The 27,691-nt window shown below is 41.2% G+C and overlaps 2 protein-coding genes across 5 annotated transcripts; one reads left to right on the forward strand and one right to left on the reverse strand.

Annotated features, from left to right (window-relative positions):
• Positions 1 to 1,120: 1,120 nt before the first annotated feature.
• On the reverse strand, positions 1,121 to 18,357 carry GTF2F1 (general transcription factor IIF subunit 1). 3 transcript variants are annotated; one of them, XM_083352809.1, is made up of 14 exons: positions 18,327 to 18,357; positions 17,547 to 17,607; positions 16,505 to 16,551; positions 13,984 to 14,056; positions 11,274 to 11,467; positions 10,860 to 11,030; positions 9,918 to 10,099; positions 9,414 to 9,558; positions 9,110 to 9,168; positions 8,490 to 8,609; positions 7,380 to 7,453; positions 6,524 to 6,662; positions 5,494 to 5,626; positions 1,121 to 1,637 (listed from the first exon to the last, which is right to left on the reverse strand). In XM_083352809.1, the coding sequence occupies exons 2-14, from the start codon at positions 17,556 to 17,558 to the stop codon at positions 1,433 to 1,435; spliced, it is 1,554 nt and encodes a 517-aa protein (XP_083208935.1). In that variant the 5' UTR covers positions 17,559 to 17,607; positions 18,327 to 18,357; the 3' UTR covers positions 1,121 to 1,432. The 3 variants fall into 3 exon arrangements, with proteins under 3 accessions (XP_083208935.1, XP_083208936.1, XP_083208937.1); XM_083352810.1 differs by lacking the exon at positions 18,327 to 18,357 and adding an exon at positions 2,387 to 2,472 and having other exon boundaries at positions 17,547 to 17,584; XM_083352811.1 differs by lacking the exons at positions 1,121 to 1,637; positions 5,494 to 5,626; positions 18,327 to 18,357 and adding an exon at positions 6,141 to 6,256 and having other exon boundaries at positions 17,547 to 17,583.
• A 436-nt stretch (positions 18,358 to 18,793) lies between these two features.
• Positions 18,794 to 27,638, forward strand: LOC310634437 (adenylate kinase isoenzyme 1-like). 2 transcript variants are annotated; one of them, XM_083352821.1, is made up of 7 exons: positions 18,822 to 18,846; positions 18,990 to 19,032; positions 21,026 to 21,136; positions 22,328 to 22,527; positions 24,324 to 24,437; positions 24,830 to 25,024; positions 26,350 to 27,638. In XM_083352821.1, exons 3-7 carry the CDS (start codon positions 21,076 to 21,078, stop codon positions 26,437 to 26,439), a joined length of 660 nt encoding a protein of 219 aa, XP_083208947.1. In that variant the 5' UTR covers positions 18,822 to 18,846; positions 18,990 to 19,032; positions 21,026 to 21,075; the 3' UTR covers positions 26,440 to 27,638. The 2 variants fall into 2 exon arrangements, with proteins under 2 accessions (XP_083208948.1, XP_083208947.1); XM_083352822.1 differs by lacking the exon at positions 21,026 to 21,136 and having other exon boundaries at positions 18,794 to 18,846.
• The last annotated feature ends 53 nt before the right edge of the window (positions 27,639 to 27,691 follow it).

Consider the following 27,691-nt stretch of genomic DNA (forward strand, 5'->3'; position numbering starts at 1 on the left):
GTGTGAAAGCCCTAATAAGCAGGCATATACATAGAATGAAGGCTACTGCTAAGATTGTAAGCCGCCCCGAGTCTTCGGAGAAGGGCGGGATATAAATGGAATTAAAAAAAAATAATAAAAAATTAATTTCCACGATTGCACCCTGCATGCTGCTAACCCGAAACCAGTCCTTCCTCTCTCCCTTTTCACTACAAGAGAATAACTTTAGGCACCTTAGAATAAATTATTGGACCTAGAGCTGAGGACAGAAAGACGAATTCTCCTTCTGTTCCATGGTGGCCTACACTAGATGCAATCTAATACATCATTCCTGTTTCCACCAAAAGTTCAATGGAAACGCACAAAACTGCAATGGCAACAGAAAACAGCCCAGGAAAATTGCCTGAGATTATTTAGCAGCTTCTATCTTGAATAACTGCAAGTTAGTCAAGCCCCTTCATGTGTCTGCCTTCTTCCGAACTGCCTGTTCCCATTTTTCAGATTGGAAGTTGTCTTCTGTTTTCCAGGAAAATCACTACAGGTAGTCCTACGTTCACAACTGAGACCAAAATTTAAGTTGCTAAGTGAAACATTTGTTAAGTGAGTTTGCCCCATTTTACAACTTTTATTGTCCCAGTTGTTAAGTGAATCATTGCATTTTTTTAAAGTTAGTAACATGGTTGTTAAGTGACTCTAGCTTCCACATTTACTTTGCTTGCCAGAAGGTCACAAATGACCCCAGGACACTTCAACCGTCATAAATATGAGCCAGTTGCCAAGCTTCTGAATTTTGATCATGTGACCATGGGGATGCTGCAACAGTCATAAGTGTGAAAAACAGTCATAAGTCTCCTTTTCCAGTGCCGTTGTAATTTTGAACCGTCACTAAATGAACTGTTGTAAGTTGAGGACTACCTGTACTGTAATGCTGAGACATCTTGGACTGGCTTCAGCCTTCCTTAGCAATGGGGTTCCTACCAGCTGGAAGCTTCTTTGTGAGGAAATATCCTCAGCAAGCTTTAAGTGATTGATTTCATCCCATACCAACCAAGTTCTGTGGTGAACAATGAGTAGGGTGTGCAGGACACAGATTGTAATTGCTAGGTTTTCCAGAAAAAGAATAAATACGGGGAACAGAGTATAAAAGATATCCAGGTTTATTTCCAAAAATGGCAGTGTCTGGTTAACTCTCTCCCTACATCTCATACAGAAAAATCCCACCTTCCATATCCTGTAACAGGTTATGCCATACTCTTCCCCCACATCTACCACTCCCAATTTCAAGACGACTTCCAGGTGAAATCAGAGCAGTGGCTTTTCCCTTTCCCCAGAAGGTCAGATGCCAATCCCATGGTTTCAGCTTCCAGCTTTCAGCCACCAGAGCCAATGGGTAACCACGAGAAGCTCAAAGCCAGCTGGCAAGTACCCAAAGGCCGCCTGAGCCTGGCCCTGTTCATTCCTTAAGGAAGAAGTGCATCTTGTCATTGATGTTCTTGCGCTCAGGGTTGAGGCGCTTAAGAATTTGTGCCAGTACATTGACTGTCTGTTCACTGCTTAGTCCAGTCTTCTTGGTTTGGAATTTCTTTAGGAGGTCCTTAGTGGTCATGGGCTTGCGAGTGAGATATCGGCGCACAGCGTCTTCCGTCAGCTGTACATCACTGCAAAAAGGAAGCAGGTTAAATGGACCAATCCAGACACCAGCTATAGTTCTAATTTTGAAAAGAAATTCACAGAAGGTTTATCACTTACTTTGGGGAGTCAACACCTTATTGAGCAAAGAGCTATATATGGCAATTTGTGCATAGTTCCAAGTCAACCAAATATGAGTTGCAGATACAGGTAGGCACCAGGTTAGGAAAACCTATTCTAAACCTTATCAAATACTTTCATGTGGCTTTATGCTAAATGTTGCACAAAGAAACCAAACAAATTACCATTTAAATATTATTGGTGTTTCATATACCTGATATCAGTAATCTAGGTTTAAGTAGTCTTTTGATGGTGGTGGCAAAGTACCAATAGGCCACATTGTGAAACACTGGAAAAACTAATGTACATCTTTGTTTAGAATGACAGTATTTAAAAAGGTGAGAAATTGCACTGGCTTTACACAAATTATAAAAATATTTCAGATAATGGTTATTTTCACTGTCCATTTTGAATACATAGTGGAAAGAGGAAACTTGAGAGTTTACAAGATTGATGCTATATGGAACAAAACTGTGACTGAATCTAGATGTTCTGCTTCAGATATCCATGAAGCCTCCTCCCAGAAGGTAACAAGGAAAACAGGTCGTGAAGAGGATATGTAGCATCCCAGACAATCCTGCAGACCCTGCTCAAGCAACGCTTATGTGCTAAGTCGTGGATGGAAGGAACTGCCAATAATCTTTTCAGCCATCCTCACCACTCTCTGCACAGCCTTCCTCTCTGAAACAGTGATGCTTCCAAACCACTGTAATGCAATATGACAGGATGCTCTCAATTGTCCCTCTGTAGAAAGTGATAAGGACAGAGGAAGGAAGAGGTACTTTTCTCATGTGACACAGAAAATGCAGGCCCTGCTATGCCTACTTCACCAGTGTCTCAGTATTGAGCAACCAATCCAGCCTATTCATTTCTCACCAAACTGAACATAATTAGGTCTGGTTACACTTGGATGGAAGACTATGGAATGCCAGAGCTCTAGACAAGACTGAGAAATTGGAAAAAGATCCTGAATGGAGGCAGTAGCACATCATTCAGTACCACTGCTAGTATTTTATTTCATTTTTTCCCCTTAAAAATGTTATTGGATTTTTTTTTAAAAGAAAGTTTATTTCTGAATTTGACATGTCTGCTCACGCTTTTAATATTTAAAATATGAATATTTTCACCACTGATATTATTTCATTTAGGAAACATTAATAGGTAATTGATGATCAGATGCCACACGTTTTGATATAAAGCAGGTAGTTCAGTATCAAAGAAATGGACAAAACTGGGATTTTGTTTTATTTCCTGCAATGAATATTGGAGGATTTGTTGTACCAAGAATTTTTGGGAAAGTTTACACATCAGTTTATCTTTCCTGTTTCAATATGGCAGGAAATCATACTGTTAATTTTCAGCAATCATGTAAAAACGAATCTTTAGAAGTTATAGTGAAAAGAACTCCAGGGAAACAGGACTTCCAATTTGCCGAGACGGCCGCGGTAGCCCTTCCGTTTGATCCGGCGCAGCCCTCCAAACCGGTGAACAGAAGACCGGTCATAGAAATATGGCTCGTCACTAGGCTGCAGACAGCTGAAGTCACACTTACCATCAGGCAACTTTAAAGCAGTGCGGAAGAGACTGGGTGAGATCTACCTCTCTTAAATCCTAACTACCTTTTTTACCTGCATAAGCTGCTTAAGTACTTTCCCCCCTGTGGAGAGGGGAGGGAGATTTTACCCTTCCCTCTAAAAAACAGCGGCAACTGACTATCCAGGGGAATTTAAAAATGTTGCAAGAATAACTTGATCCTAATTGGAATTTTACTTCTTAAAGTTTGTGGACTAAAAGACTTTAAATATAGGGGCGACATCTTGTGGCTAAAGCTGATATTACAACCTGTTATGGTGTAAAAGAGACTTGGCTGACAGCCTAGATAAACAGATAAGACTTACAATCTTGAGATATCAGCTGTGAAACCCAGCTGTATTCCATACTTACAGATTTTTTTTTACATTCTTTGATTGCAAAGCTTTTAACCCAATACATTACTAAGAGAATATGGAGGAAGATCAGGAACAGATTATTTTTATGTTGAAAGCAATTTACCAAACTATTCTTAAAGCTACTGATGAAATAAGAGGTTGCAGAAAGAAATGGGATGTCAGCCCAGATACATGAACTTAAATTTTGATTACAACTGAAAAATCAACTATACAGAATATAAAGGAAAAAGTGGACCAATTAAATACTATGGCAGAGGATTCAACTGATCAACAAATACAATCAATGGAAAACCCAGAAAAGGGACTGACAATATGGAAAAGGGAAAAGATTTTTTACATAAATCAGAAGAAACCTGAGGATAAAGAAGAACAACAAATTGAAGAGAAGATAAACAGTTTAAGACAACTATATCAAGATGGAAAAATAGAGACAATTTGTTAGTCCTCTCAAAATAATGGCGATTGGATGGTTTTTTCCTATGTCAAACAACATACATAACAACACAGGGAGATCTGTTTGACTCAAAAACATAGTCGTGGAAGACGATTTGGCAGAGAAAGAAAGCTAGAATAAGACTGAAAAAAAACCTGGAGGTTTGACTTACTAGTGAGAATTAAAATAGAATATTCTCAAACAGATGTGTACTTTGAATATTAGAAATTGTTATGAGCTGAGTTAAAGGATACTCTGGTCATTTAAGACTGGGAAATATAAACAATAGTTAAATTTGAATATTGAATATAAAGGCAATTAAAATATATATAAACTAAAAATTTATTGATGAATGTAACAAATATGTTTTTATTTAGTGGTAACAACAAAAATTACTAGTTTAAATATGAGATAGTAGAGATTGAGAGAAAAAAGAGGAAGTATTAAATGTTGAAATAAGATTTGGTTATTAAATTTAAGATATTTGGAAATTACTAGAAAATAAGAATATTATATTGTAGTATTAACCAGCTGATGTAAGATCTTGGGATGAATTGTGATAAAGGAAATTTGGGGTTATTTAAAACTTGGAAACTATAAATATTAAACATTAAGTTTAAATATTAGTGGGAAACTAAAAATTGGGAAAAATTTATCAGGACATTGTCTGAAAAGATTGAATATTAAAATGATTAAGATATGTACAAACTAAAAATTGTTGATAAATATAAGACAGTTATTTGTATTAAATTGATATAAGAATTGTACTAATTTAAACATGAGACAATAAATACTAAGGGGAAAAGAGAGGAAATATTTAATGTAATCGTTTGTGATCAATACTAAAGAAATTTGTATGTTATTGAATTGTGAACTAACCCAGCTGCTACGTTGCTTTTCAAATTTTTAAACGTAAAACTGGAAAATCAATAACAAAAATTTAAAAAAGGATTCCAGGGAAACAGACTAGTCATGGTGCTGGAAAGTAGATGGGGGTCCAACCAAATTTGTGCCTTGTCTATGTCAGCCACTAAGCTAGGATTCAAACAGGATTTCTCTTTGCTTTTCTTAGACTTCATCCTAGTGTGAATTATTTGGCTTGAGCAAAGCACTATGTATAACCCCTACCATTTATGAATCATGTTTTAAAACAATGCATACTTTTAAATCATCAAATAGTATTATAAGCTAGATTTAAATACTTACTATAAATGCCTAACTTACATTTAATGATGCTTAGGTGTTCAAAGCCCTTTTTAACATTTCATACACATGGGTGCATATATTTATTTTTTTTCTTTTGTTGTTGTTATTCTAACCCAATCCACCAGATAGTAGCCTTGCTTCCTATTTCTGCTCCCTAGTAGCTATTCATATACTTACCCACTACTGGGTGTTGATTTCCCTGACTGTGGCTGTGGGGTAGATTTCCCAGATGTGGTGGCAGCCTGGGCTCCAGCATCCATTTTTAACCTCTTAGCTGCTGGGAGTTCACTGGACCCTGCCTGTCGCTTCCCTGTCCAAGGCAAACAAAGTCAGTAAAGTTCAGAGCTACAACTCAGAAGCACCTTCTGGTCCTCTCTCTCCTGGCAAACCATCCCAAGGTACCTGGCCCATGCAAGGGCACGTGGGAGAGAGTTGCTGTAGAAGGAACAAACCACCTGGATTCTTCTGCTAGCTTTAATTCAGTCGCAAGATATGACTCAGTTCAATGCCAGAGCTCTTGAAAACTCATTCCCGTAGAAGTAATTTTGCAGCCAGAGACAAATTTGTTTTCCTGCTCCAGTATCTGAACCTTTGCAGAATTAAGATTTTAGTTCAATTAGCCATGCTCTGAAAGTCATTCTGTAGAAATGCTTCAAACCTCACACAAGTGAAGCACCTTGTGATATTCAATAAAGTAAAAAAGCTTCCGCACAAATAAAAAATGGCTGGCAATGTTGTCAGAGTTATGTTAATTTAAATCTCTTTAATAAGAGGTTTAATTTTTTAAAAAACCACTCTTTTCAGGCTTACATCAAACCGCAAACAAATCCAGACTATTTTCATGTGTAGCACAAAGGTGTTATATTGACAAGAATTCCAAAGCACATCTTCCAAATCATTTTCAGGAAATGCACTATTTCCATCACTGGTGGAAGAGTGGCTAGATGAAATACAAAGAATGACAAAACTAAAAGCCACAGAAAAAAGAGGCAGATAGCTAAGCAGTCTTAGAGACTTTACTGAACACTAGCGCTTGGTTGAAGTAGATGGCCTGCACATTTTCAAATTGTATCTCTGCAGGCAAGCATTTGAAATACTTGCTTTGAAAAGGAATCCTTCACCATGGCTTCCCCGAAATATGCTGAGTTTAGAAGGTATAGACACCAGCAAAGAGACAGGTAAGGTGAAATTCCTACATCAGCCTTACCTTGTTCCAGCTTGTTGGCTGCAGCCCGCAGCATGGATGAGGTGCTGCCGGCATCTACCAAGGGGGTCCCTGGGCGGCTGTTCCCTTGTGAGCTGCTGGCTGAGCCCTTACGCTCCTTCTTGGGAGGGGTCTTCTTTTTCTGTGAAGGTGTCAGGAGCATGGGCTCAGTTATCCTCCATTGTTCTACCCAGATGTTCCTGAGCCTGAGCCTCATGCTGTGCTAAAAAGCCTCCTGAGTAGACAGAACGTCAGCAAGGACTGCTCTGTGAGGAGCAAAATGAAGTTGATGCTGGAAGAAGCACTTCACCTCAGACAAGGAAGGAAGCAGCAGCAAAATAGCCAAACTTGTGCTATGGAATCCAGAGGGCCAATTCATGTTTGTGAAATAGCTACTACTAGGACACTTTTTTAAAAAAAACTTCAAAGTCAAAAATATAAGCCAGACATTTTTTTTTATAGGGGAGTTGTTTCTATCCATTAATTTGCAAAGCTATCAAGCAAACCAGGCAAATGAATGGAAGTCTAGAGCTGGGGCAATAATTTGTAGAGTTACCATCTATTCAGTGAAGATAGGGTATGTGCTAGTTCACAATATGCAAATATAGTTGCCCATCCAGCTGAGCTGCAGTGGTAGAAACAGAGAGAGGACTTTCACTTTGGCCTTGACAAAAGCACTGTCCTAACTGCAAGCATCCTGGAAGTATTTTGGGGTTCACAAACCAAGTAAGAGAATCAGAGATGGGATGGGATGGGTTCCTGGAGATGCCAGGAACAGCAGGTAGCCTTCCTGCAGGAGGCACGTTCAATGCTAGCTACCCCCTGTTCTCTGGGCAAAAGAAACGGCCTCTGGAATTACCGTCATGAAGAGAGCTGAAGACGCTTCACTGTCAATGTCACTATCCTCCGATGTCTCCGATTCGTCACTGCTATCTGCAAAGCACAGTCAAGAAATCAGTGGGAGCTTTCTCTCCTATCCTCAAGGCCACCAGCCACATTGACTTGAGAGTGCTGAGCTGCTATTGGCTCATCACGCCTGTCTCAAGAAACGTTCACAGCTGCTGCAAAACTGCACTGCTCCAAAATATTCCAACTTTTCCCCAAGCTCACTGTTCTGAACCAGCCAACTACCGGCCTTGTAATAAGGCAAACCCCTGTTCAAACAGTAGAGACTGAAGAGGGTCTGAGGCTGCAAAGCGTCTGCCAAGATTTATTACTCAATTAACAGAACAAGAAACAAAAACACTGGAACTTGAATCCTCAAGCGGAAGGGTTGCTTTCAGCAACCAGCCCTTCCCCAAACACTCCTTTTATTTAGAGTTCAGGGCGTGGCCTCCCTCTGCCTCCTCCCGAGGAGACCCGCAGCCTTTCTCTGCTTGGTCCTGCTCGACTGCCTCCTGCGTCGGGCGTCCTTGAACAGGGCCAGCTGTGGGTCATCATCCTCCGCACTATCGGGCTCACGCAGCTGAGAAGAGGGCCCCGGCTGGGAGCTCTGCCAAGCCTCCAAGCCATCATCAGCCAGTTCGTCTCCCTCCTCCCCCTCATCTGAGTCATCCGATACATCTGCGCTGGCTGCCGGACCCACAGGCTGGCCCTGAGTCACAACACTCACAAGACCAGAGAAACCACGCGGCTGCTCCCATCCCAATGCAAATGCTGCTAAGGTTTATTTCAGTGGCCCTGTGCAGTAAAATAGCTGAAATTCCGCAAGAGGAAAAACAGAATTTGGCAGCCGACATAAAATCAGGCCATTTTAAAAACTCATTGCTATAATTTGCTCTACTTTGCAAGCCAGCTTCTTTTTCTTGTCAAAGCATAAGGCTTTTGGGAAGCTGAACTATATGCTCCATAAAGTGGGCTTTGATTTCTATCAAGCCACACCACAAACAACTGCATTTTCACTTTCCCAAGATTGATTTATACCTCCCTTTCCTGAGCTTCTATCCCATCCAGCTTCAGGCTGCATCACCTTTCTTTTTCTTTTTGTCCTGTGGAGTGGGGACCTTCTTCTCCTCCTCCTCCTCTTCTTTCTCCTCTGCAGGCTTTTCCTCCTCACTCTCTTCGCTGCTCTCGCTTGCTTCATCTATGCCTGAAAAACAATGTGGCTTAGATCGTGGAGGAATCAGACTTTCCTTGACTTCAGCTTTTCACTGAACTTGAGCACATGTCCCCATTGGTTTCATTAGTACGTGTGGCCTCTTTTGGCAAGAGTAGCTCTCAACCGCATCTCTGGCCAACATTCCCTCTTGTTTAAGCCTAATGGGGATGCTGCTACTGCCCTGAGATTTTCTAGGTTTGTGTAATTTAATGCATAGAAGTGGAGATCTAAGGATCTTTAAATAAAGGACCGTGGGCAGCTTTTATTCAATCCTCAAGCTCTTTTCTGGGAAAAAATGTGAATCATCGGCTAATCTAATATGTATAACAGGCACATATGCAAACTGCACAGTAACTATAAAGAGCTAACAAGTCAAGATATAAGAATGCGCCCACAGAATGATTACCAAGACAAAATGCCTTGGAAATAGTGACCATGTCATTAATTTTGCTCATTTCTATAACTGCTGCTGGTCTGATTCAGCCACGTACCTTTCGGGATGTCTTCTTTGGTGATTTTGGGCTTGCCGACCGCCTCCTCTGCTGAGCTGCTGTAAAATGACAGAAAAAACCCCCCAATTCTGAGCAAAGTAATACACTCTATAAATTTGCAGTGGGGAACACAATCTATTCCCTGAAAAAGACTATGAATTAGCAGCGTACCCAATAAGGTATCCTTCAGACAGATGGGACTACCAACACAGCAACAGCAGATGTTGAAGGAGCAGCAGCTAAGCCAGGTGAAGAATAACCATGCAATTGGGCAGTAATTGTTGTCCCTCTTAGTGGCATGTACCTTGATCCATCAGACATGTAGTCCACTTCCTGGCCCTCAAAATCTCCATCATCACTATCTTCAAAGGCTTCGTCATCTGATCCTTTCTTCTTTTTCTTTTTTTTGGTGGGTGGCGCTTTCTTCTTGGGTTTGGCAGGCTTTTCACCTATGGAAGGATGCCCACGTGATCTATTTATTTTCTTATGAAGAATATCTCAAAGCCAAAATCTATAGATCATTTTGCCCAAGAGGAAAACAGCAGCAAACACAAACTGCAAGCTATTGTGGAGAGATGCGTCAAAAATGGGTTTTAAAATGAAAAGAACTGCAGAACTTCACGTGACAAAAGATAAGCCTATCTTTAAGCAAACTAGGACTCTCTCCTCCTCCTGGATCTCAGCAGCAATTGGGTCTGGGCCTCTTCTCAGTCCTTTTTGGCTGTCTTGACTATGAATTCTGGGAAAGGATCCACTCATCTGGAGGGCTGTTTTCAATCCCAACCTCCCCCCCCCCCACATGCCGTACCATCAGTGTCACTGAACTCGCTGTCATCTGAACTCATCTCCAGTTCATCCTCCAGGTCATGGATTTTTAGATCGCTGCCTTTCTTTTTGCCTTTCTTCTCTTTCTCCTCCTCTTCTTCCTCACCCTGGTCCTTTAGCCGCCGTTGCTGCATGATGCTGAAGTGGTTTAGGACTTTGTTTCTCCTGCAGATGAGGAGGGTCAACCAGACGGCCTGTTAAAATCTACTCGGGAGAGAAGAACTACTTGCAAAAAGCTCTTGCAAAAAAACCTGTTTGAAGCTTTTTAAACACTCAGGCTAGTTAGAGGGCAGACTGAGTGTGAGGGAACTGGTTTTGTTTTGGCTTTTAAAGAATTAATAAAATTGTGGTACAGGATGAAAAAATGAAACTGACAGCCTCAAATACCTTGATATTACTCTGTGCCATAGAAGAAGGATCTCTAGTAGCAGTTATTCTTTTTAAAATTTATTAATCAAGTGTGTACACTTCCCATCTCACTAGTTAAGTGACTCTGATTTACAAATATAAACCATAAACTCTATACAAAAGTATCCTGTGTAGCCTTGGTTTTGGAGTATAACAATTTGTTTTAAAGTAGCCCTTCTCTACATGCTACTCTCCAGATATTCTGAAAATGCAACTCCCAGCATCCCAGCATTCTAGGGGTGATTGTCTAAAGGCCAGGCAACAGAGAACTGCATTGGAAAGAGCCGGTGTTGCCTAACAGCTAAAAGCAAAAGCTCTGATTTAAATTTACCTGCCATAATCACTTAAGCACTTAACTTTAAGTACGGTTTCTCACTTCACAGAATTCCTTGCTAGAACAAGAAGGCCTATTTTACAGGTGGGAATCAGGTTGAGGAAGGCTGTACTAGCCTTGCAGGCCTTTCTGGGATTAGTTCCTGATGGAGCAAGGGCAGGAATATCATCTTTCAACTCTCACCTTTCCCATTCCTCCTCAGCTTCTTCTGCAGTCAAGGTGCGATGCTTGGCCATAGGGGTAAAATTATACCAATTGTTGACTGGGAAGGCTTCAAAAGCGCCATCTGGACACTGAGTAAAGATGTAATAGGATGTGTTTTCAGTCACACCACCCTTTTTCACTCCTTTGAACCTGAGTGAAAAAAAATCCACACAAGGTAACTTCAGGATTTAAAGCTGAAACAATATGAGAAGGCCGGCAAGAGGGGCAGACAATTGTTTTGTACAGACAACTTCCATCCTCCCCGAGTAATCTTTTTTGTTCCCTACTTACAATCTGGAGTGGTCCTAACCATTTTCCCAGGAAGAAGAAGTAGGGAAAAAATTAGCCCACATTCTAAAGCCAAGGCCAAGACTAGTAACATTAACCACTCACTTGCGCCCAGCCTTGCCATTGACTTTCAAAATCCAAGGCTGATCCTCAAGTTTGAATTCCTTCAGGACAATGCCATATTTCTTGCGCCTGGCTTCCTCACGCAGCTTGCGGTTGAACTCACTGCCAGCTCCAGTTTCTGGCATCTCTTCTTCCTGGTAGATCTTCTTATTGCTGAGATCTCGCTCCATCTTTGCCTGAAGAAGATCAGGAAGTAAAGGGACAAGGAAAGTACCATTCCTTCAAAGAAAATGGAAAGATGAAGCTGTTCCTCAGCACACAGCTTTTTCCCATGATGTGTGGATTTTCAAAAACTAGTTCCCGAACAACTGGGGGGAGAGAAGATGTCAAGATCTAAACGGAAGCTGGCTTGTACGGCTGAGCCGGAACTAGTGCGGCTGAATGTGGGAGAGCTGGGGGCGGGTGGGCCGATTACATGTTCTATGACCTGAAGTTAAACTGTCACACAGGTATATATGTAGGTTCTTCCCACCTTTAGCCCTTACTCTGATGATGTCAACAGGAGGTTGACGAAAGCTCAATGATTAAAAGGCTCTTTTGTATCCCAGGATTCAGTAGCTTTATTGGTTTTCTAAATGTTTACACCTGGGATTCAATTATTTAAAATGATTAATGATTATATATATATATATATATATATATATATATATATATATATATATATATATATATATATATATGGATCCTTGGTTTTTCGGGTTTTTCCCTGCATAGAAATAAAGGTGTAGGCGCAACGTTTCGACGGAATCCCATCCGTCATCATCAGGCTGGTGGCTTTAGCTTCCTTCTTCTGGGAGAAGCATGTGGCTCCCAGAAGAAGGAAGCTAAAGCCACCAGCCTGATGATGACGGATGGGATTCCGTCGAAACATTGTGCCTACACCTTTAGTTCTACGCGGGGAAAAACCCGAAAAACCAAGGATCCACATACAGGCACCTGCGAAAACCTCAGAAAAAATATGGGACGTGGTGGCTCAGTGGGTTAGGACGCTGAGCTTGTTGATCAGAAGGTCAGCAGTTTGGCGGGTCGAATCCCGAGTGCCGCGTAGCAGAGTGAGCACCTGTTACTCGTCCCAGCTTCTGCCAACCTAGCAGTTCGAAAGCACGTAAAAATGCAAGTAGAAAAATAGGGACTACTACAGTGGGAAGGTAACAGCGTTCTGTGCGCCTTTGGCGTCTAGTCATGACGGCCACATGACCACGGAGATGTCCTCGGACAAGCGCTGGCTCTTCGGCTTTGAAACGGAGATGAGCACCGGCCCCTAGAGTCGGAAACGACTAGCACGCATGTGCGGGGGAACCTTTACCTTTACATAGATAGATAGATAGATAGATAGATAGATAGATAGATAGATAGATAGATAGATATACATGTGTGTGTGTGTGTGTGTGTGTGTGTGTGTGTGATGTATGTGCAACAGGAATCTCCATAGCTATGAAGGCCAAAGACTTATCCTGATGAGATGTTTGCTAACGAATCTAACACGTTTTTGCCTGCTGCTCCAATTTAAGACTTATATGGCTTTCAAAGATCTTCTTTCACCCCCATCACAATCTGTAATCTTGATTACAGCAAAGATTCCTAAACGCACACGTAACAACTGCATAATGTAGCAGCACCAGACAGGCCTCTGTAATTCTTCCACAGTAGACGTGCCAAACTCAGAAAATAATATTTGCAAATAAAACTTTTTTTGTTTTGTTTCGGTTTAGTCAGTGCGGTTTTCTTGGCAAGATTTTCAGAAGTGGTTTTCCTGTGCCTTCTTCCTAGGGTTAAAAGATCACCCAGCTTGCTTTGTGCCCTAGGCAGGATCAGAACTCTCTCTCTCTCTCTTCTGGTTTTTAGCAAGATGTCTTAACCCAGTGCTTCCCAAACTCTTTATTCCATTACCCGAAACTGGGTATTGCAAAGTTCTTTTGCCTCTTACCAGAGTCCTTATTTAAATGTCTCTGATGTGACTGCATGTCATTACCCAAAGAAAAACCATTTTTTACCTAATTTTGGGTCATTTGCCCAGGTTTGGGAAGCACTGCCTTAACCACTACACCAAACTGGCTCTCAAGATCAAATAACAGATTGTCAAGCAATCTATTACTTGCAAGAATTAAATATATAAAGCCCTCAACTTGTCATTTAAAATTATTAAAATAATCACAAGAGGGGAGAGCCACTACTGAAAGAGCGTCTTCTCTGGTATAGAGTCTGATCTTTTCAACCAGCAAAGTTTCTGAGGCTGCAAGCCATGCAGAAGCATTTTTTTTAATTTAATCCCATTTATATCCCGCCCTTCTCCAAAGACTCAGGGCGGCTTACAATTTAAGCACAAATCAATGTGCTTAGCAATAGCCTTCATTCTATGTATATGCCTGCTTATTAGGGCTTTCCCCCCCCCCAAAGTGGCATTATTACAAAGTCAGCTTATTGCCCCCAACAATCTGGGTCCTCATTTTACCTACCTCGGAAGGATGGAAGGCTGAGTCAACCTTGAGCCTGGTGGGACTCGAACCTGCACTAATTGCAGGCAGCTGGTATTACTTAGGGAGGCATTAGCCCACTGCTCCACCAAGGCTCCTTGCATGACGTAACACCGGCAAAGACAGGTAATCAGGTAATCATGACCAAAATCTTAATGCTGGATTTGTAGCATGCAAGATACAGTTTCTTACTGTAAAAACTTCAGGCAGGATCCTACCTGGTGCCAGGTGGCAAAGTTGACCTTGTCGGCAGCATTGAATGCCATAATATTGTATTTCTTGGAGGTGCTTCTGTGGAAGCAGAAGAGGAAAATGAATGTTAGATTAAGATTGGCAGCATCCAAATGCAAGTCCCTCATTCAGCCACATGAGCTCACTTGGTGACTTTGGGCCAATAATGATCTCTTAGCCCAGCCCATCTAACAAAACTGTTATGGGGACAGAACCGTAGAAGGAAATGCTACATAATTTTCTCTGACCTCTTGAAGGAAAGAAACTAAAAAAAACCCTAATAGCAGATCTTTCAGTTTAGACACAGAGTACAGAACTGATGTGTTTCCTCCAACAGGCTATAGCGGTAAATAATGGGCTAAGACTTAAATCAATAGACAATAAGACTATCAAGAGCTATGGTTAGTTTTGATAGTCATATATTATCTCTGATAATCTATGGGAGATCTCTCGCTGTTGCATTTATGTCTTCCCAAAGGCATCCGGCTTATCATACAGGGCAAATATGGATTAATTAAACTTTGGTCTTACCCAACCCAACATTTCTTAGCAGCCCAACTGTAACATATAAAAGCCACTGGATCTGGCCTTTGCAGGGGGTTCACCACATATAAGATACTTATCTATGTTCTACTCTAAAAAGCTGCTTTGGGCAGAGATTCGTCTGGTGGTCTTTGTACTGAGCAGGTGATGGTCGATCTCCCAGAAGCTAAGCAGAGCTGGCCCTGATTAGTACTTGAGAATTATATACCTCTTGGCTAGAGGGGGGAGTCAAAACACAATCCAGAAGTCAGCAGCAAACTATGTCTAACACTGCCAAGTAAACTGCGTGATCTCAGTTGCTCCTGTCTCAGCTATGGCCTTGGTCCCCCTGGCAGGAGCTGGCTGACCGGCCCCTTCCTGTGTTATTTGCAGTAGAGACATACTACACCCTATTTCCACTGTACAGAATCCTCTGGCCAGCCAGAGGTGCAGCTGAGCTGATAGCTGGGACAGAGCGACTCTGGTTTGCATCTGCTCTACATCAGAAGGGGAAGATATGTGAAGTAAATAACTTTCCTACCAGCCATGGTTCCAGACTATGGTTAAGACTTAGCACTTGTACTTGAGTCTGGAGGGGTTTTAGTATGTCAAATAAATGTGTCACAGGACATCCTATAGTGAGGGAGAGCCTTGTCCAGTCATAATGATCAACGGACTGCTGAGGACATATTGTTACTGCATGCCACGTATTGAAGCTACAGACTTTTTAGTACAGGTGCACCTTACACAATTGAGCACAAAATTTCTGTTGCTAAGCGAGACAGTTAAGTAAGTTTTGCCCCATTTTACTTCTCTTGACACAACTCTTAAGTGAATCATTGCAGTTGTTAACAGTTGCTGAGTGAATCTGGCTTTCCCATTGACTGCTTGCCACAAAAGATGATCACACGACCCTGGGATACTGCATTCATCATGAGTCAGTTGGCAAGCACCTGTATTTTGCTCACATAAGCAGGAGGTTGCTGCAACAATTGTAAGTGTGAAAAAAACGGTCATAAGTTACTTTGTTCAGTAGCACTGTAACTTTGAAAGGTTACTAAATGAACTGTTGTAAGTTGAGGACTACCTATACCTATACCTAAAGCACCAAAGGGCAAGACAAGAAACAATGGTTGGAAACTGATCAAAGAGAGAAGCAACCTGGAATTAAGGAGAAACTTCCTAACAGTGGGGACAATTAACCGGTGGAACAGCTCGCCTCCAGAAATCGTGGGCGCTCCATCACTGGAGATTTTTAAGAAGAGACTAGACATTCACCTGTCTGAGATGGTACAGGTTCTCCTGCTTGAGCAGGGGGCTGGACTACAAGACTTCCAAGGCTCTATTCCTATTCCTATTTCCACTCCCATTCCATTCCTAATTCTAATACTATTATTCTATTCTATTGCAAGACAAAATATAAAAGACCATCAAAGACTCCGAGTCACAAATGTGTTACAAAATAATGTTGCAGACTGGCTAAAAAGCCGTAACAGAGAAAGCCTCTCAGAACTAATAATATGGCTTGTCAATGTTGTGTTTCTGTGACCGCAGCATACAAGTCACAGCTGCTAGCTAAAATGTCAGAGGAAACCTCTTAGTACACCTGTATGCCCCTCACTGCCACACATGAGTTTCAGAGCCATCCCTTTATCAGAAGCTGTTCTATGATGCAGGCCTTCCGGTTCATTTAACTGCTCCACATTGCAGAACCCTCTTCTGTCCTGACATTTCATCACCCCAATCCCTCACCATTTCAGAGCTGCAAGTAGTGCTGTTCGTTCAGATTTGCTTAATTAATTGGCTGGTGAGACCAATACGTTTATATCTGGAATGGCAAAAGTAGCAAGCAATTCTTCCATTACTTATTTAATATTAAGTTGTATCTGATTGGATTACAAGAAAGTATTAAAATTATTTTTTTAAAAAAGTTAAAAGAATGGAAATGGGATGAGATGCTGAGAGAGAGAAAAAAAGCGTACTCACTTGGGAACCCGGACGACATATTCAGTTACTCCCTGGTTGCTGGTCCCCTAGAAAAGAGAAAGGAAAGAAACTACATAAATACAAGAGGAAGCAGATAAAGTGGCTGGCTAAGTTACCTCAGTGCATGTCAGTAGGGCTGATACATGGGTATTAAAGGCAGAGTGTTTAGCATTCTGAGTATAAGATTGATTATTTAACCAATATATTCTGTCCTATAGAAAGTAAACAGCATCTTCAGTGCATGGAAGATCCTGATTCAAAAATAATATAAAGTCCAAGGATTAAGACAAAGTATATTCCCATCCCAAAAACAAGCCCATCAATGACTAAGACTGACCTGATGGTGGGTTTTGACAATCTCAGAAATGCATGGAAAGAAAAACAAGAGTTCTGCCAAGGAAGGTCTGGGGCCCACCCCATAGACAATAGATTTGGATTCATCATGAAATACTTATTTATTTGTATCCATTTATTATTATTTACAAATAACTCAAAGTGGAGAATATATCTAACACATCTTCCTCCTCCTATTTTCTCCACATTAACAATGTAAGAAAATGAAGGCTGGCATCAAATCAAGAAATCAAAACAACCCCTTTTACACACACAGGAAGAAAGAAAAAGAAAAAAAAGATTTTTCTTTTCTTTCAGCACCCAGCCTATGTTTATCTATAATAAAACAATAAATAAAAAAATAAAAAAACAAATAACAGGAATGACACAGACAGCTGCTTCTTACCTTGAGTTACCTGCCAAAATATATCAGATAGGTGGGTAAAAGATTTGCTCAGTTTCCCTGTCCTAATGTCCTCCAGATGCTTTGAGCAATGATCCCCATAATTTCTCAATAAAATGGTCAAATGCTGAGGATCATGGGCACTGCAGTAAAACACCTGAGGACAACTGGCTGTGGAAGGCTAAAGCCAGATGAAGTGCCAAGTGGGATTTTGGACAGTGGCATTCTAATTATGAGTGGCCTATGTGGCTTCTCAAATAGCCTCAAATGTAGTTTAGCCATATCTGACTCTTGAAAATAACTCACCAAGGAAGTCATTTCTGATGTTTGAACTGGTAAATCAACCACGTTTCTGCAATGGCAGATTCTATAGAAGAAAAGGGAGGCACAGTCAATTTCATAAAAGCCTGGGAGAACAAGTTAGCTGCAGTATGAGGGAATGCCCAAAATGCCAAGTGAGCAAGAAAAGCAAAGGGATGCATTAGCTGAGAGCCCCTTTAAATAGAGGCCGACTGCGTTCACGCACAAAAAAGCTCTGAAAGAGAAGCAAAGCAGCACAGAGCTTCTAATTTTTTTCTTTTTTTCTCTCAAAGGCTACATATCGCAGATGGCCGGTGATCATGTGTAGGAAGTTTCTTGCACTGGAAGATAACATCTCTATTTTTCTTTTCAAGGAACATTTTGTTAGGAAGCAGATAACTTAAAATAAGTTATAGTATACGAACCAAACCCAGCTCTGGGACACCCCTTCCTCTCCTTTCTGGCTAAGATCTTTCCTCCTGAGAGGAGCTGGGAACTAGGATGCCAAAACCCAGCTGGCAATTGGAGGAAGGTGAGCAAGAGAAGCCGTGGAGACCTCCGAGCCGGGACGCCTAAGCCCCAGCTATGCCGGCTCGATGCCGGAGCGGCTAGAGACAGAAAGCGGGCATTGGAAGGATGATGGGATCCATCCCGGAGGGGAAAAAAGACATCCGGGATTCAGAATATCTCGCTCGATCGGCAAGGTGATGGCAGCCGAGGACAGGATCGGCCGGGTTGCTTTTCCCGGCGGCTCCCTTCCCTTCTCCGCGGCTCCCTCGTTCTCACCTAAAGTGTCAGCCAGATCCTCGAATTCGCATGCGCAAATCCTGGCGGCGGCTGAAAAGGAAGTAGACGTTGTGGTTGTTAATAAACTTCCGGCATCGCATCGAGGTTACGGTACTACCCTGCCTGTGAGCAGCTCATCAGGCTCGCTGAGAGTTAATTTTCGCTTTGATGTTGGTCTGCGGAGACCCACTGTTAGAGCGACAGTCAACGAAGCTAGCCAAGGGAGGGCCTACCGAGGTCTGACACGCCAGGGAGCAAGCAGACCCGTGGCGGGCAGGGAGAACGCAAGGATTAGTAAAGGCGTCTCTTTCCCGTCCTTTGCGAAAGAAACGTGCCGGGTAGGCGCGTCAGTCCCTTTAAGGGCGGTCAGAAAGGCGAGGACGCGGAAACACAAGGGGCGGGGCTACAAGGCTCAGGTTTCTCCAGGTGAAGCCCGAGCCTATTGCAGGTAGTACCTGGACCGGAAGCTGGAGTCGGCGCTGCGCTGCCCAGCCTGATTTACGGAAGGACTAGACTGCATTGTTGTTATGCAGGGGTCTTCAAACTTGGCCCTTTTATGACTTGTGGACTTCAATTCCCAGAATTCCTCAGCCAGCAAAGCTGGCTGAGGAATTCTGGGAGTTGAAGTCCACAAGTCATAAAAGGGCCAAGTTTGAAGACCCCTGTTGTTATGTGTCCGGCAAGTTGAGCCAGAAATGCAGAAAATGTATTCCTTTGGATTTCCTGGACCCCTCCAGTCATATTCAGCTTTCTGAATACTTGGCCAGAACAATGCGAGAAAATGGTTCTGGCCCGGTTGGGAAGAAAGTTTGGCTTGCAAAGCGACTCCTTAGAACTGGCGGCTCAGGAAAGATCAGATCCGATTAAAGAAAAAGTGGGAAATGGCAGAGCCTTCTCTCTGGAAGGGAGGTTGATTGGGAATCCCTATACTTCCCGGGCAGAAAGAAGTCAGAGATACTGCGCAAAAGGAACCTTGGCAGTCTTAAATCGCTATAGTTATAAAGATGAGCTTGTTGCAAGATGGTATTTGGTGGGAGAATGTAAACATAAGGGTTAGAGTCACAAGAAATGCCGTTTGAGTCTTCGCAGCTTTCTAAGAAAACTTTCATGTCAGATTGATATTAAACAGCCTCCCCAGGAATGCAATCTGGGTTTAAGGGGCTTCAAGTCAATGTTGATTTCAGTCTTCGCAGTTAGCAGTGGTTTGATCTTGCCGTCTTCCTAGGCTGAGAGTGATTGTCCCAAGGTCGCCCAGCTTGGCTTTATGCCCAAGGCATAACTCACGGTCTCCTTTCCAAGCCTGGTGTAAGAGGAAGGGCCTCTTAAATAAATACCACTTGGGGTGGCATTCAGTCCTTGCTTCTAACACTATTTCTTTTAACGTGGTCTTTTTTTTGTACCGTGTTTTGGCTAATAAAGCCTAGTTGAGATTTTATATAATCGTTTTCAGATCAGCCACGTAGCTCATGTACGGTTCGCTTTAGCCCATTCTACGTAAACGCTCCTTCGGATTTATTTCTGCTTCCACTCTGCTCTTGTTCCCTGGGGGTTTGCAGCTTAACCTGAAGTTGCAGCTTTCCGCTTTCAAAGGAATATCTCTTTGGTTTCCAGCTATTGCCGGAGTATGAGCGGAAGCGCCTGCTCTTTTCAGCGGAAGTTGCGGGGTGGGTCTTATGAACTCTGAGTTAGCGTGCGGTGGGGAGATGGGAAAGGAGAGAAAAACTTACTGTATTTAAAATGGCGTTGTAATTTCATGCTTTGCAATAGGAATTCATGAATAACGGCTCCTTTTCAAAGGAGCATAGGAGGTGAACAGACATGTTTAGACTCCACTGAATGTAATCTATTCAGTGCCAGTAGAGAATTGAACTCTGGGCTTACATTTTAACTATTACACCATACAGGTTTCTAGATATGTCTCCTAATCAGTTACAGACATATACAAAATAGTTCATATATAAGAACTGGTGGGACCAGAAAATAGACAAAAGTAATAGAAAGTGAAGCTAAAGTGCTCTGTGATTTCAAACAGTCAAGCACACACATAACATCTCGGATTTAACTGTTGAAGGCAAAAAAAAAGTAGTTGGGTCGAATCCTGAGTGCCATGTAACTGAGCGCCTGTTACTCGTCCCAGCTTCTGCCAACCTAGTAGTTCAAAATCACATAAAAATGCAAGTAGAAAAATAGGGACCACTACGGTGGGAAGGTAACAGCGTTCCGTGTGCCTTTGGCATCTAGTCATGTCAGCCACATGACCACGGAGACGTCCTCGGACAAGTGCTGGCTCTTCGGCTTTGAAACGGAGATGAGCACCGGCCCCTAGAGTCGGAAATGACTAGCACGCATGTGCGGGGGAACCTTTACCTTTACCTTACTACCTGGGGACAGCAGGTAGTGCAGGAACTGGAGAAAAGCACAAAATAACAAAGACCTGCAAATAGAAATTGAATGACTCTCTACTTGACATCATTTATTTGTTGAGAGAGTTGAGCAGAGTAGAGAGAAGCACTTCTTTCTGTACACAGTTTAGACTAGTTGCAACAGATTACCAACCATGAAAGCAACATGCCCCTCCCAGTTTTGCTTGATCCAGGTTTGGTGAGTCTTGACATCAGATGTCTGTGACATCAGAAAGAGATCCCAGGGGAGTCACATGTCAGCTAAGCTGAAATGGCCAAATTAGTTTTGTACCTCAGTTTGCAGTCTGCTGGACCAGTGCCTGAAGATCTTGGGATGAGTCTTCAGAATGGGGATTTGCCAGGGCAGCCTTCCAAAATCAACTAAACCCTTGAAGCATGAACTAAAAGGTACTCAGTTTCTTCCCTTCTACATAGGCTGTAATATTTATAGTAGTATACCAGCAAGCTTCTAGTCATCAGGCTTCTTTTGATTCTGTTTCCTAAGCTCTAGGATGGGGAGGGTTATTAGCTTGAAACTTTCCCCAACACCCAATACACAAGGAATTTCTATAAACTTAAGCAGAATAAATATGCAAATTCTAGTTCATTCAGTAGGGCTTGATAAAGAACATTTTCCAGGGAATCATGCACTACAAAGGGGAAGTTGGCCTGTTTCCCATTTGGCTCTTCTTCTGCCTACCACTTGCTGCTGCCTCTCCAGCATGGGTTCTTTGGCAAACTTCTCATTTACATGCTCTAGTTTACAAACCAAAGTAACTGCCCATATGTCATTTCTGATTCAAAATAAAATGGCATGGTGGAGTGCAACGGTATATTTAAGGAGAGGGCTGGATCCGAATTTCTCTGACTGGATTCAATCCAGATTTGTTAGAGAAGGACTCGGATCATTCCCGGCCATTATCACAAAGGCTGTTTTGGAACAGGACAGGTGAACAAAGAAAATATAAAAGCCTGCAAACTAACAGCAGCAATTCTCCCCTTCCTTGGAGCTTTTAGATCAACTTTATGGTCAACTTCTTGAAATGACACCAGAGTATGCATATATTCAGACTCTTCAGAATTCTTCATTGTCAGAAAGCTTCTGAAATGTAGAACAGAGGAGGAAGCAACAGAGTCCTAAAATTAAGACGTAGATACTCCACTCTTGAGATTTGGAGTTGAAATTTAAGTCCTAATATAAGACCGGTAGACTGAACACACTTGTCAGTGGTTAGTTAAGATTTCTCTTAGCATTCAGGTAAAGGAAAACTGCTATATCTTGCTCAGGACCATCAGTGGTAGAACACATGGCTTGCACAACCAGTATCAGCGCTTAACTCTCAAAACCTTGAAGAACTGCTATTGTGGGAATATAAATTACTGGATGAGAGTGACTGACAGATTACCTTACTCTAAGGTAGCTTTATGTGCAAAAAGACATTCTGCTGGACTAGCAGTATCTTAATTGTATTCAAAATCTGTAAGACCTTTCTTTCTGGGTAAGCTGCTAGGGGTCTCACTTTGCAAAGTGCAATTGTTGTTCAGTAGAAACTGCCTGAGCAGTGCATCCTTCCATGACTGTCTTTTCTTTTGCTGCAGAAAAGTTGAAAGACTCTATCATCATCTTTATGATAGGAGGTCCTGGCTCCGGTAAAGACGTGCAGAGCATTCGGCTAGCTAGCAAATACGACTTCTCCCATGTGGCTATTGGAGAACTGCTGCGGGAAGAGGCCAGCAGGAGTACTAGCAAGGGCAAAGCCATTAGGGAGATCCTGCTGAAAGGGGCTCTGGTGCCCTCGGTAAGGCCCTACGACAGTACGTCTATTCCGGGCAGAATCCATTTTTTATTAAGAACATTTTAAAAACCTGGACTAGATGTAGGTTGTGCTTTCTTTCTACTGAAGTGAATACAAATTACTCATTACTAAATTAAGGGCTATTGATTTTCATGAGACTAATACAGCATGGATTCAGTCCACTGTGTATGTTGCATTTTAAAAACCAGTATTTTCAAGGAAGAAAAGGATTTCTGTAATAACAACTGACAGCATGATTATAATTACATAAGCAATTTTTCTGAACTAATATTCAGTTCATCCCTTTCATTCTCATCCTGAAGATGGAAATGTGTTTGATGTCTCCAGTGAATCTACCCATGTCTGGTAATTTCACTGTCAGTTAATATGCCATTGAGATTTTATGGAGATTCTCATTTCATGGTTATCCCAAAGGTACTTTTTTTCTTTTCTTTTCAGAAGGGCAATTGGATTTTGTTTTTCCTTGAAGACATTTCGCTTCTCACCCAAACTTCTTCAGTTCTATTATTGCCATTGAGTTTACTTCTATTTGGATGTTAACTGAGATTATTTAGAACCATTTACCATCCAACATGTCAGATTTTGAGTTAGATATAACCTCTAAAATTCAGAAGTCTGCATATTCTGTGGTAGAATTTTGGTTAGTGAAGGATGGCTGATTATCCTTTTATTTTTTTGAGATCTGTTCAGCAATAGTTGTCAATAAATTTCTTTGCAGCCACCTGCTATCTTTTCTTAGTTAAGATACTAGGTGGGTCTCCTTCAGTTTTGTTAGTAAATGGAAGCATTTAACATTCCAGTCTTATGTAAAGACCATGACTGAGACAATGCTGTCACAAATCAGCAAATGGGTTATAATGGCAGAGGGTTTTTTAAGGCTTCTTTTTAACTGTGGAAAACCACACTGTATGTGCAGTTTGAAGAATGGCAGAGCATTGTGCTGTGATTGGGTAACTTTTCACTAGATTTAAGAGGTGCAAACTTTGGAGAAATACTACAAAAAGAGACATGAGCCCAGCATTGCTCATTCTTGCTGTAATAATCACTGAACTGTAAGATGCAAGACACGACACAATCATGATGTATTTGAGATCTCATTGACTTCAGTCAAAAATCAAAACGGATTTTAAGACGTAGACAGTTCCATCCCCTGCAGCTGTTTAGAAAGACCATATGCAAGTGGAACTTCTAGAATCAGAAATACATGGTTGGATAGAAAGCCATTGTGGAACAATACTGGAAATAGCTTATGGATTTCTTGGAAAGATTTGGCTGCTTACAATGGGAGTATTGCTGAAAATAAATTTCAAACAAACTTTGTTTTTTCCTTGTTATAATTTTACAAAAAGGCTAACTAGAGATTTATAAGCCAGTTCTATGGGGGTTTTTTGGGATGTGTGTGTCATGTATGTAGGCACCCTGTAAGATGACGTGTTTCTGTGATTCTTTATAACCACTTTGATTCTGCTTTCCTAGGTCTACACTGGAAGGAAATTAATATGAACATTGCCATTTTTCAGGCAATAGCCTTTAGAGGCAACGACAGACCTTTCTCGGAATTTATTTTTAATCTTCCCCTTTGCTGATTCTCAAAGTCTAAGAAAGGTGAACTCTGTTTACCATTTTGAATAAAAGGGCTGAACTTTTTTTCCTGACTTGCTACCATAAGATTTTGGATGTCAAGATAGTGGGTTAAACAGCCATCCCTATCCTGAAAGGAAGACGGAGCAATACAATTTGCAAAATCTTTTTGAGATTCATTGCACTTTTTTCTTTAGGGCTACATCTTAGAACTGCTGACAGACAGGATGTTAAAAGCTGAAAATTTCAAAGGATTCTTTATTGAAGGCTTCCCCCGAGAAATCAATCAAGCCAGGCTGTTTGAGGAAGTTGTAAGTATCATCTCTGTGTGTGTGTGTGTGTGCATGAAAGGATGGCTGTTTACAGCAGATGCAGGCAACCTGTAGCCTTTCCAGTGTTCAGACTTCAGTCTGCATCATTCCTCACTGTCGGTCATGTTTGTAGACTGAGAAACTGTCACTATCTTGCCTATACGCGGCCTCATGAGATGGGTACTCTCCGTAGGATGTCATGAATTGGAACAGGAGTCACTGAATGAGAATATGGAAGTAAATACTGGTAATATATTGGTTGGCTCAGCCTAGGACTGTTCTGTTCTAACTCTAGGAAAGAACTTGAAATGGCTAGTTTAGACCAAGTCTATATTAGATATTAATGAAAAAGCTAAGGGTGAACCGACCAACTTGTGCCATTCCCATTGCAGGTGGGACGTTTGCCCAACATTGTTATAGTGTTCGACTGTTCTACAGAGACTATGATCCAGCGGCTGATGATCAGAAGCCAGTTGGGCCAAAGAGTGAATGACCATGAGAGAATTATCCGGCAGCGGCTTGAGACTCACTACACACTGTGTGACCCTGTCCTCACTTACTACCTGCAGAAAAGCATACTCCGGAATGTAGGTCTCTTATACTTTGTCCTCTCTCCCCCCCCCCCCCCCCGGGCAAAGAAAGCCTAGCTGCTTGGGATAAGACTATGCTCAGTTTGATTCTGTTTGGGACTAAAGCAACACTTTCTAACAAAGATGCTCTCTCTTTCCCATTAAGCCAGTGATAAATATAAATGATATATAATGATAGTGGTAAAAGGGGGGGAGGAGTATGTGACATAATTAAAATACAAATAGTAGAAAGTATATTAGGAAAATGTTTTAACATGTTGCTATCATATAGATTTACTCTTACACTCACACTAAGGCACACAAATCTGTATTTGGTTTGGGTAAAGCTCACAAAATATTCCCTCCCACACACATACACATCAGAAATTAGAGAGAACATTACTTAGGGGAAACTTAAATATGCTGCAGTGGGGATATTGTATTAGAAGCATTACCTAATTTACTCTTCCTAATATTGTGTATATAGAATATTAAGAAACTTGTAGTATTGCAGATATTTATCTTGTATTTTGGCTCCGTCTATTCACCAGGAGGCATTTCACAAGAATCCTAAATGTTCGAAGCACATACTATTTGTTTAACATGTTGCTTTTGAGCCAGTAAAAGAAAAGCTCTATATAGAATTCTTAAAAGTATGAAAAGAGTATTTATTTTTTCCCTTGGAATAGCTAAAATAATCTATCCAGTCTCATATTGCTCTGTCTTGAGAGCATAGCATTCCACATGAATATATCCCAATATCAGTTAATTTCATTATTTCTTAAACAAAAATTATCATACTATACCCTAAAAGGATATTTTAGCATAAAATGAAATATGGAAAAATGAATTGATATTGCAGGTTAACTAGCTTTTACAATTTTCATTTTATGTTTTTATTCCTCTCAAAGTCACCCAACAGCATTGACAGAAAATAGCTTCACAATAAAGTGCATAAAACATTTCTTCACTGAAACCAACATTTTGCATAGTAAATTAACTGTCATAAGATGAAAAAAAAACCCATTTAGGTGTTGTTGTTGTTGTTGTTTTAATTTGGCTATAACATCTCTGGGTGATCTCAGTGTTCGGAGGAACATATTCGTCAGTATCCCATAATGGTGAGAAGGTGTTTAATGGATTATTTCCATACTTCCCAGCAGCATCTGAATAGATAGTAGTAGTTTATTCAAGAAGAAAATTTTACTGTATTTAGGCTTCTTTAGACATCCCCACAACTGTAACTCCATGAGTTAAGGCAACCTTGTTTCTAAAGAGCTTAAAGAGGCTAGATAGTTCTAAAAGAGGTATCTAAGAGTCCATCACTATTTTTGTATTTGCAGATCCTTGGGGAGGAACCCCCAGAAGTAGTCTTTGCCAAGTGCTGCAGTGTTGTTGATGATGTGATAAAAACAGCTACCTCTGTGGTATAGCTATTTAGTGCTACAGAAAAATAAAAGATTTTAAGCTCTGGTCTATTAGCATGCCTTCCTCAGGAACCGCCCCCCCCCTTTTTTTAAAAAAGATCTATCTTGATTCAGAACTGCATCAAAATTCCATAAGACATTCTGGGAATTACTAAGCCATAAGGATTTTCAGCTGGTGATGATACATATCAGGAACATGGATATAACTATAATTGGGCACTTTTCCAACTCAGCACTTCTGAACTCTTGATATATACTTTTCACAGATCTGAATCACAAATGAGTATCAGCAGGAGGTATAGTGACATTTTAAAAACAACTGCATATTTACCCATCACTTTCCATTAAGTTATGACTATAGATAAGTCTTTGATTAATAACTATTCAGTTAACAATGGTTCAAAATTATGAGTCTCAGAAGTGATTTATAACCTGTCCTAAAAGTTATGACTGCCACACCACCCCAAAGTCACCTGATCGCAAATCAGGCACTTAGCAACTGGCTCATTTTTACCTGTTGCAACATCGTGCGGCCATGCGATTGCAAGTTGTGACCTTCCCAGAGAGTTTCTGATAGGTTTCCAGCAAACAACCTCAACTGGGGAAATCAGATTTGCTTAAAGATAGCAGTAAAAATAATTGGTAAAATCAAGTCTAGTCACATGATTCACTTAATGACTGCACCTCTTATTGACTGAAATTCTGGGCCCAATTCTGCTTGTAAGCTGGGGACTACCTGTATTGCCCATGTCAATAGATTTGTGAATGCCTTGCATTAGAGGACGCTTCATATTTCCTTCCCTTTTAATTCAAAATAAAAAGTATCTTGTAGGCCTCAGTCCTTAGTTGTATATACAGTCCTTGGTCTGTTTTTAAAATCTCTCTGTAATACCAGCTCAGACTCAAAGTAATTTATCCCAGCCTGTCACAACAGGGGTGGAGATGGGAGGCAGTGAAGGGAGACCAAATGCTGAAGAAAATTATTCTTTAGTGGAAAAGAGTACCCTCATGTATATTTCCAAATATCTTCTCAGATCCTGCAAAGCATTTTAGACCAAATTATCCAAATAGATTTAATGATCAATAATCTGCTAGGGGGTTCCAGCCATTGGGGCAAGAAGCTGGAAAATTCACTTTTATGATGCACCATTCCCATATGCTGATACCTAAGAATGAAGCTGTTTCAGAACTGTACATACATTGAATTTCAAGATAATCACAAGCCAAATCACAATTCAACCTATGGAACCTCATTAAG

This window comes from Vipera ursinii (genome assembly GCF_947247035.1).
Source record: "Vipera ursinii genome assembly, chromosome: 2".
In the NCBI taxonomy this organism is placed as follows: domain Eukaryota; kingdom Metazoa; phylum Chordata; class Lepidosauria; order Squamata; family Viperidae; genus Vipera; species Vipera ursinii.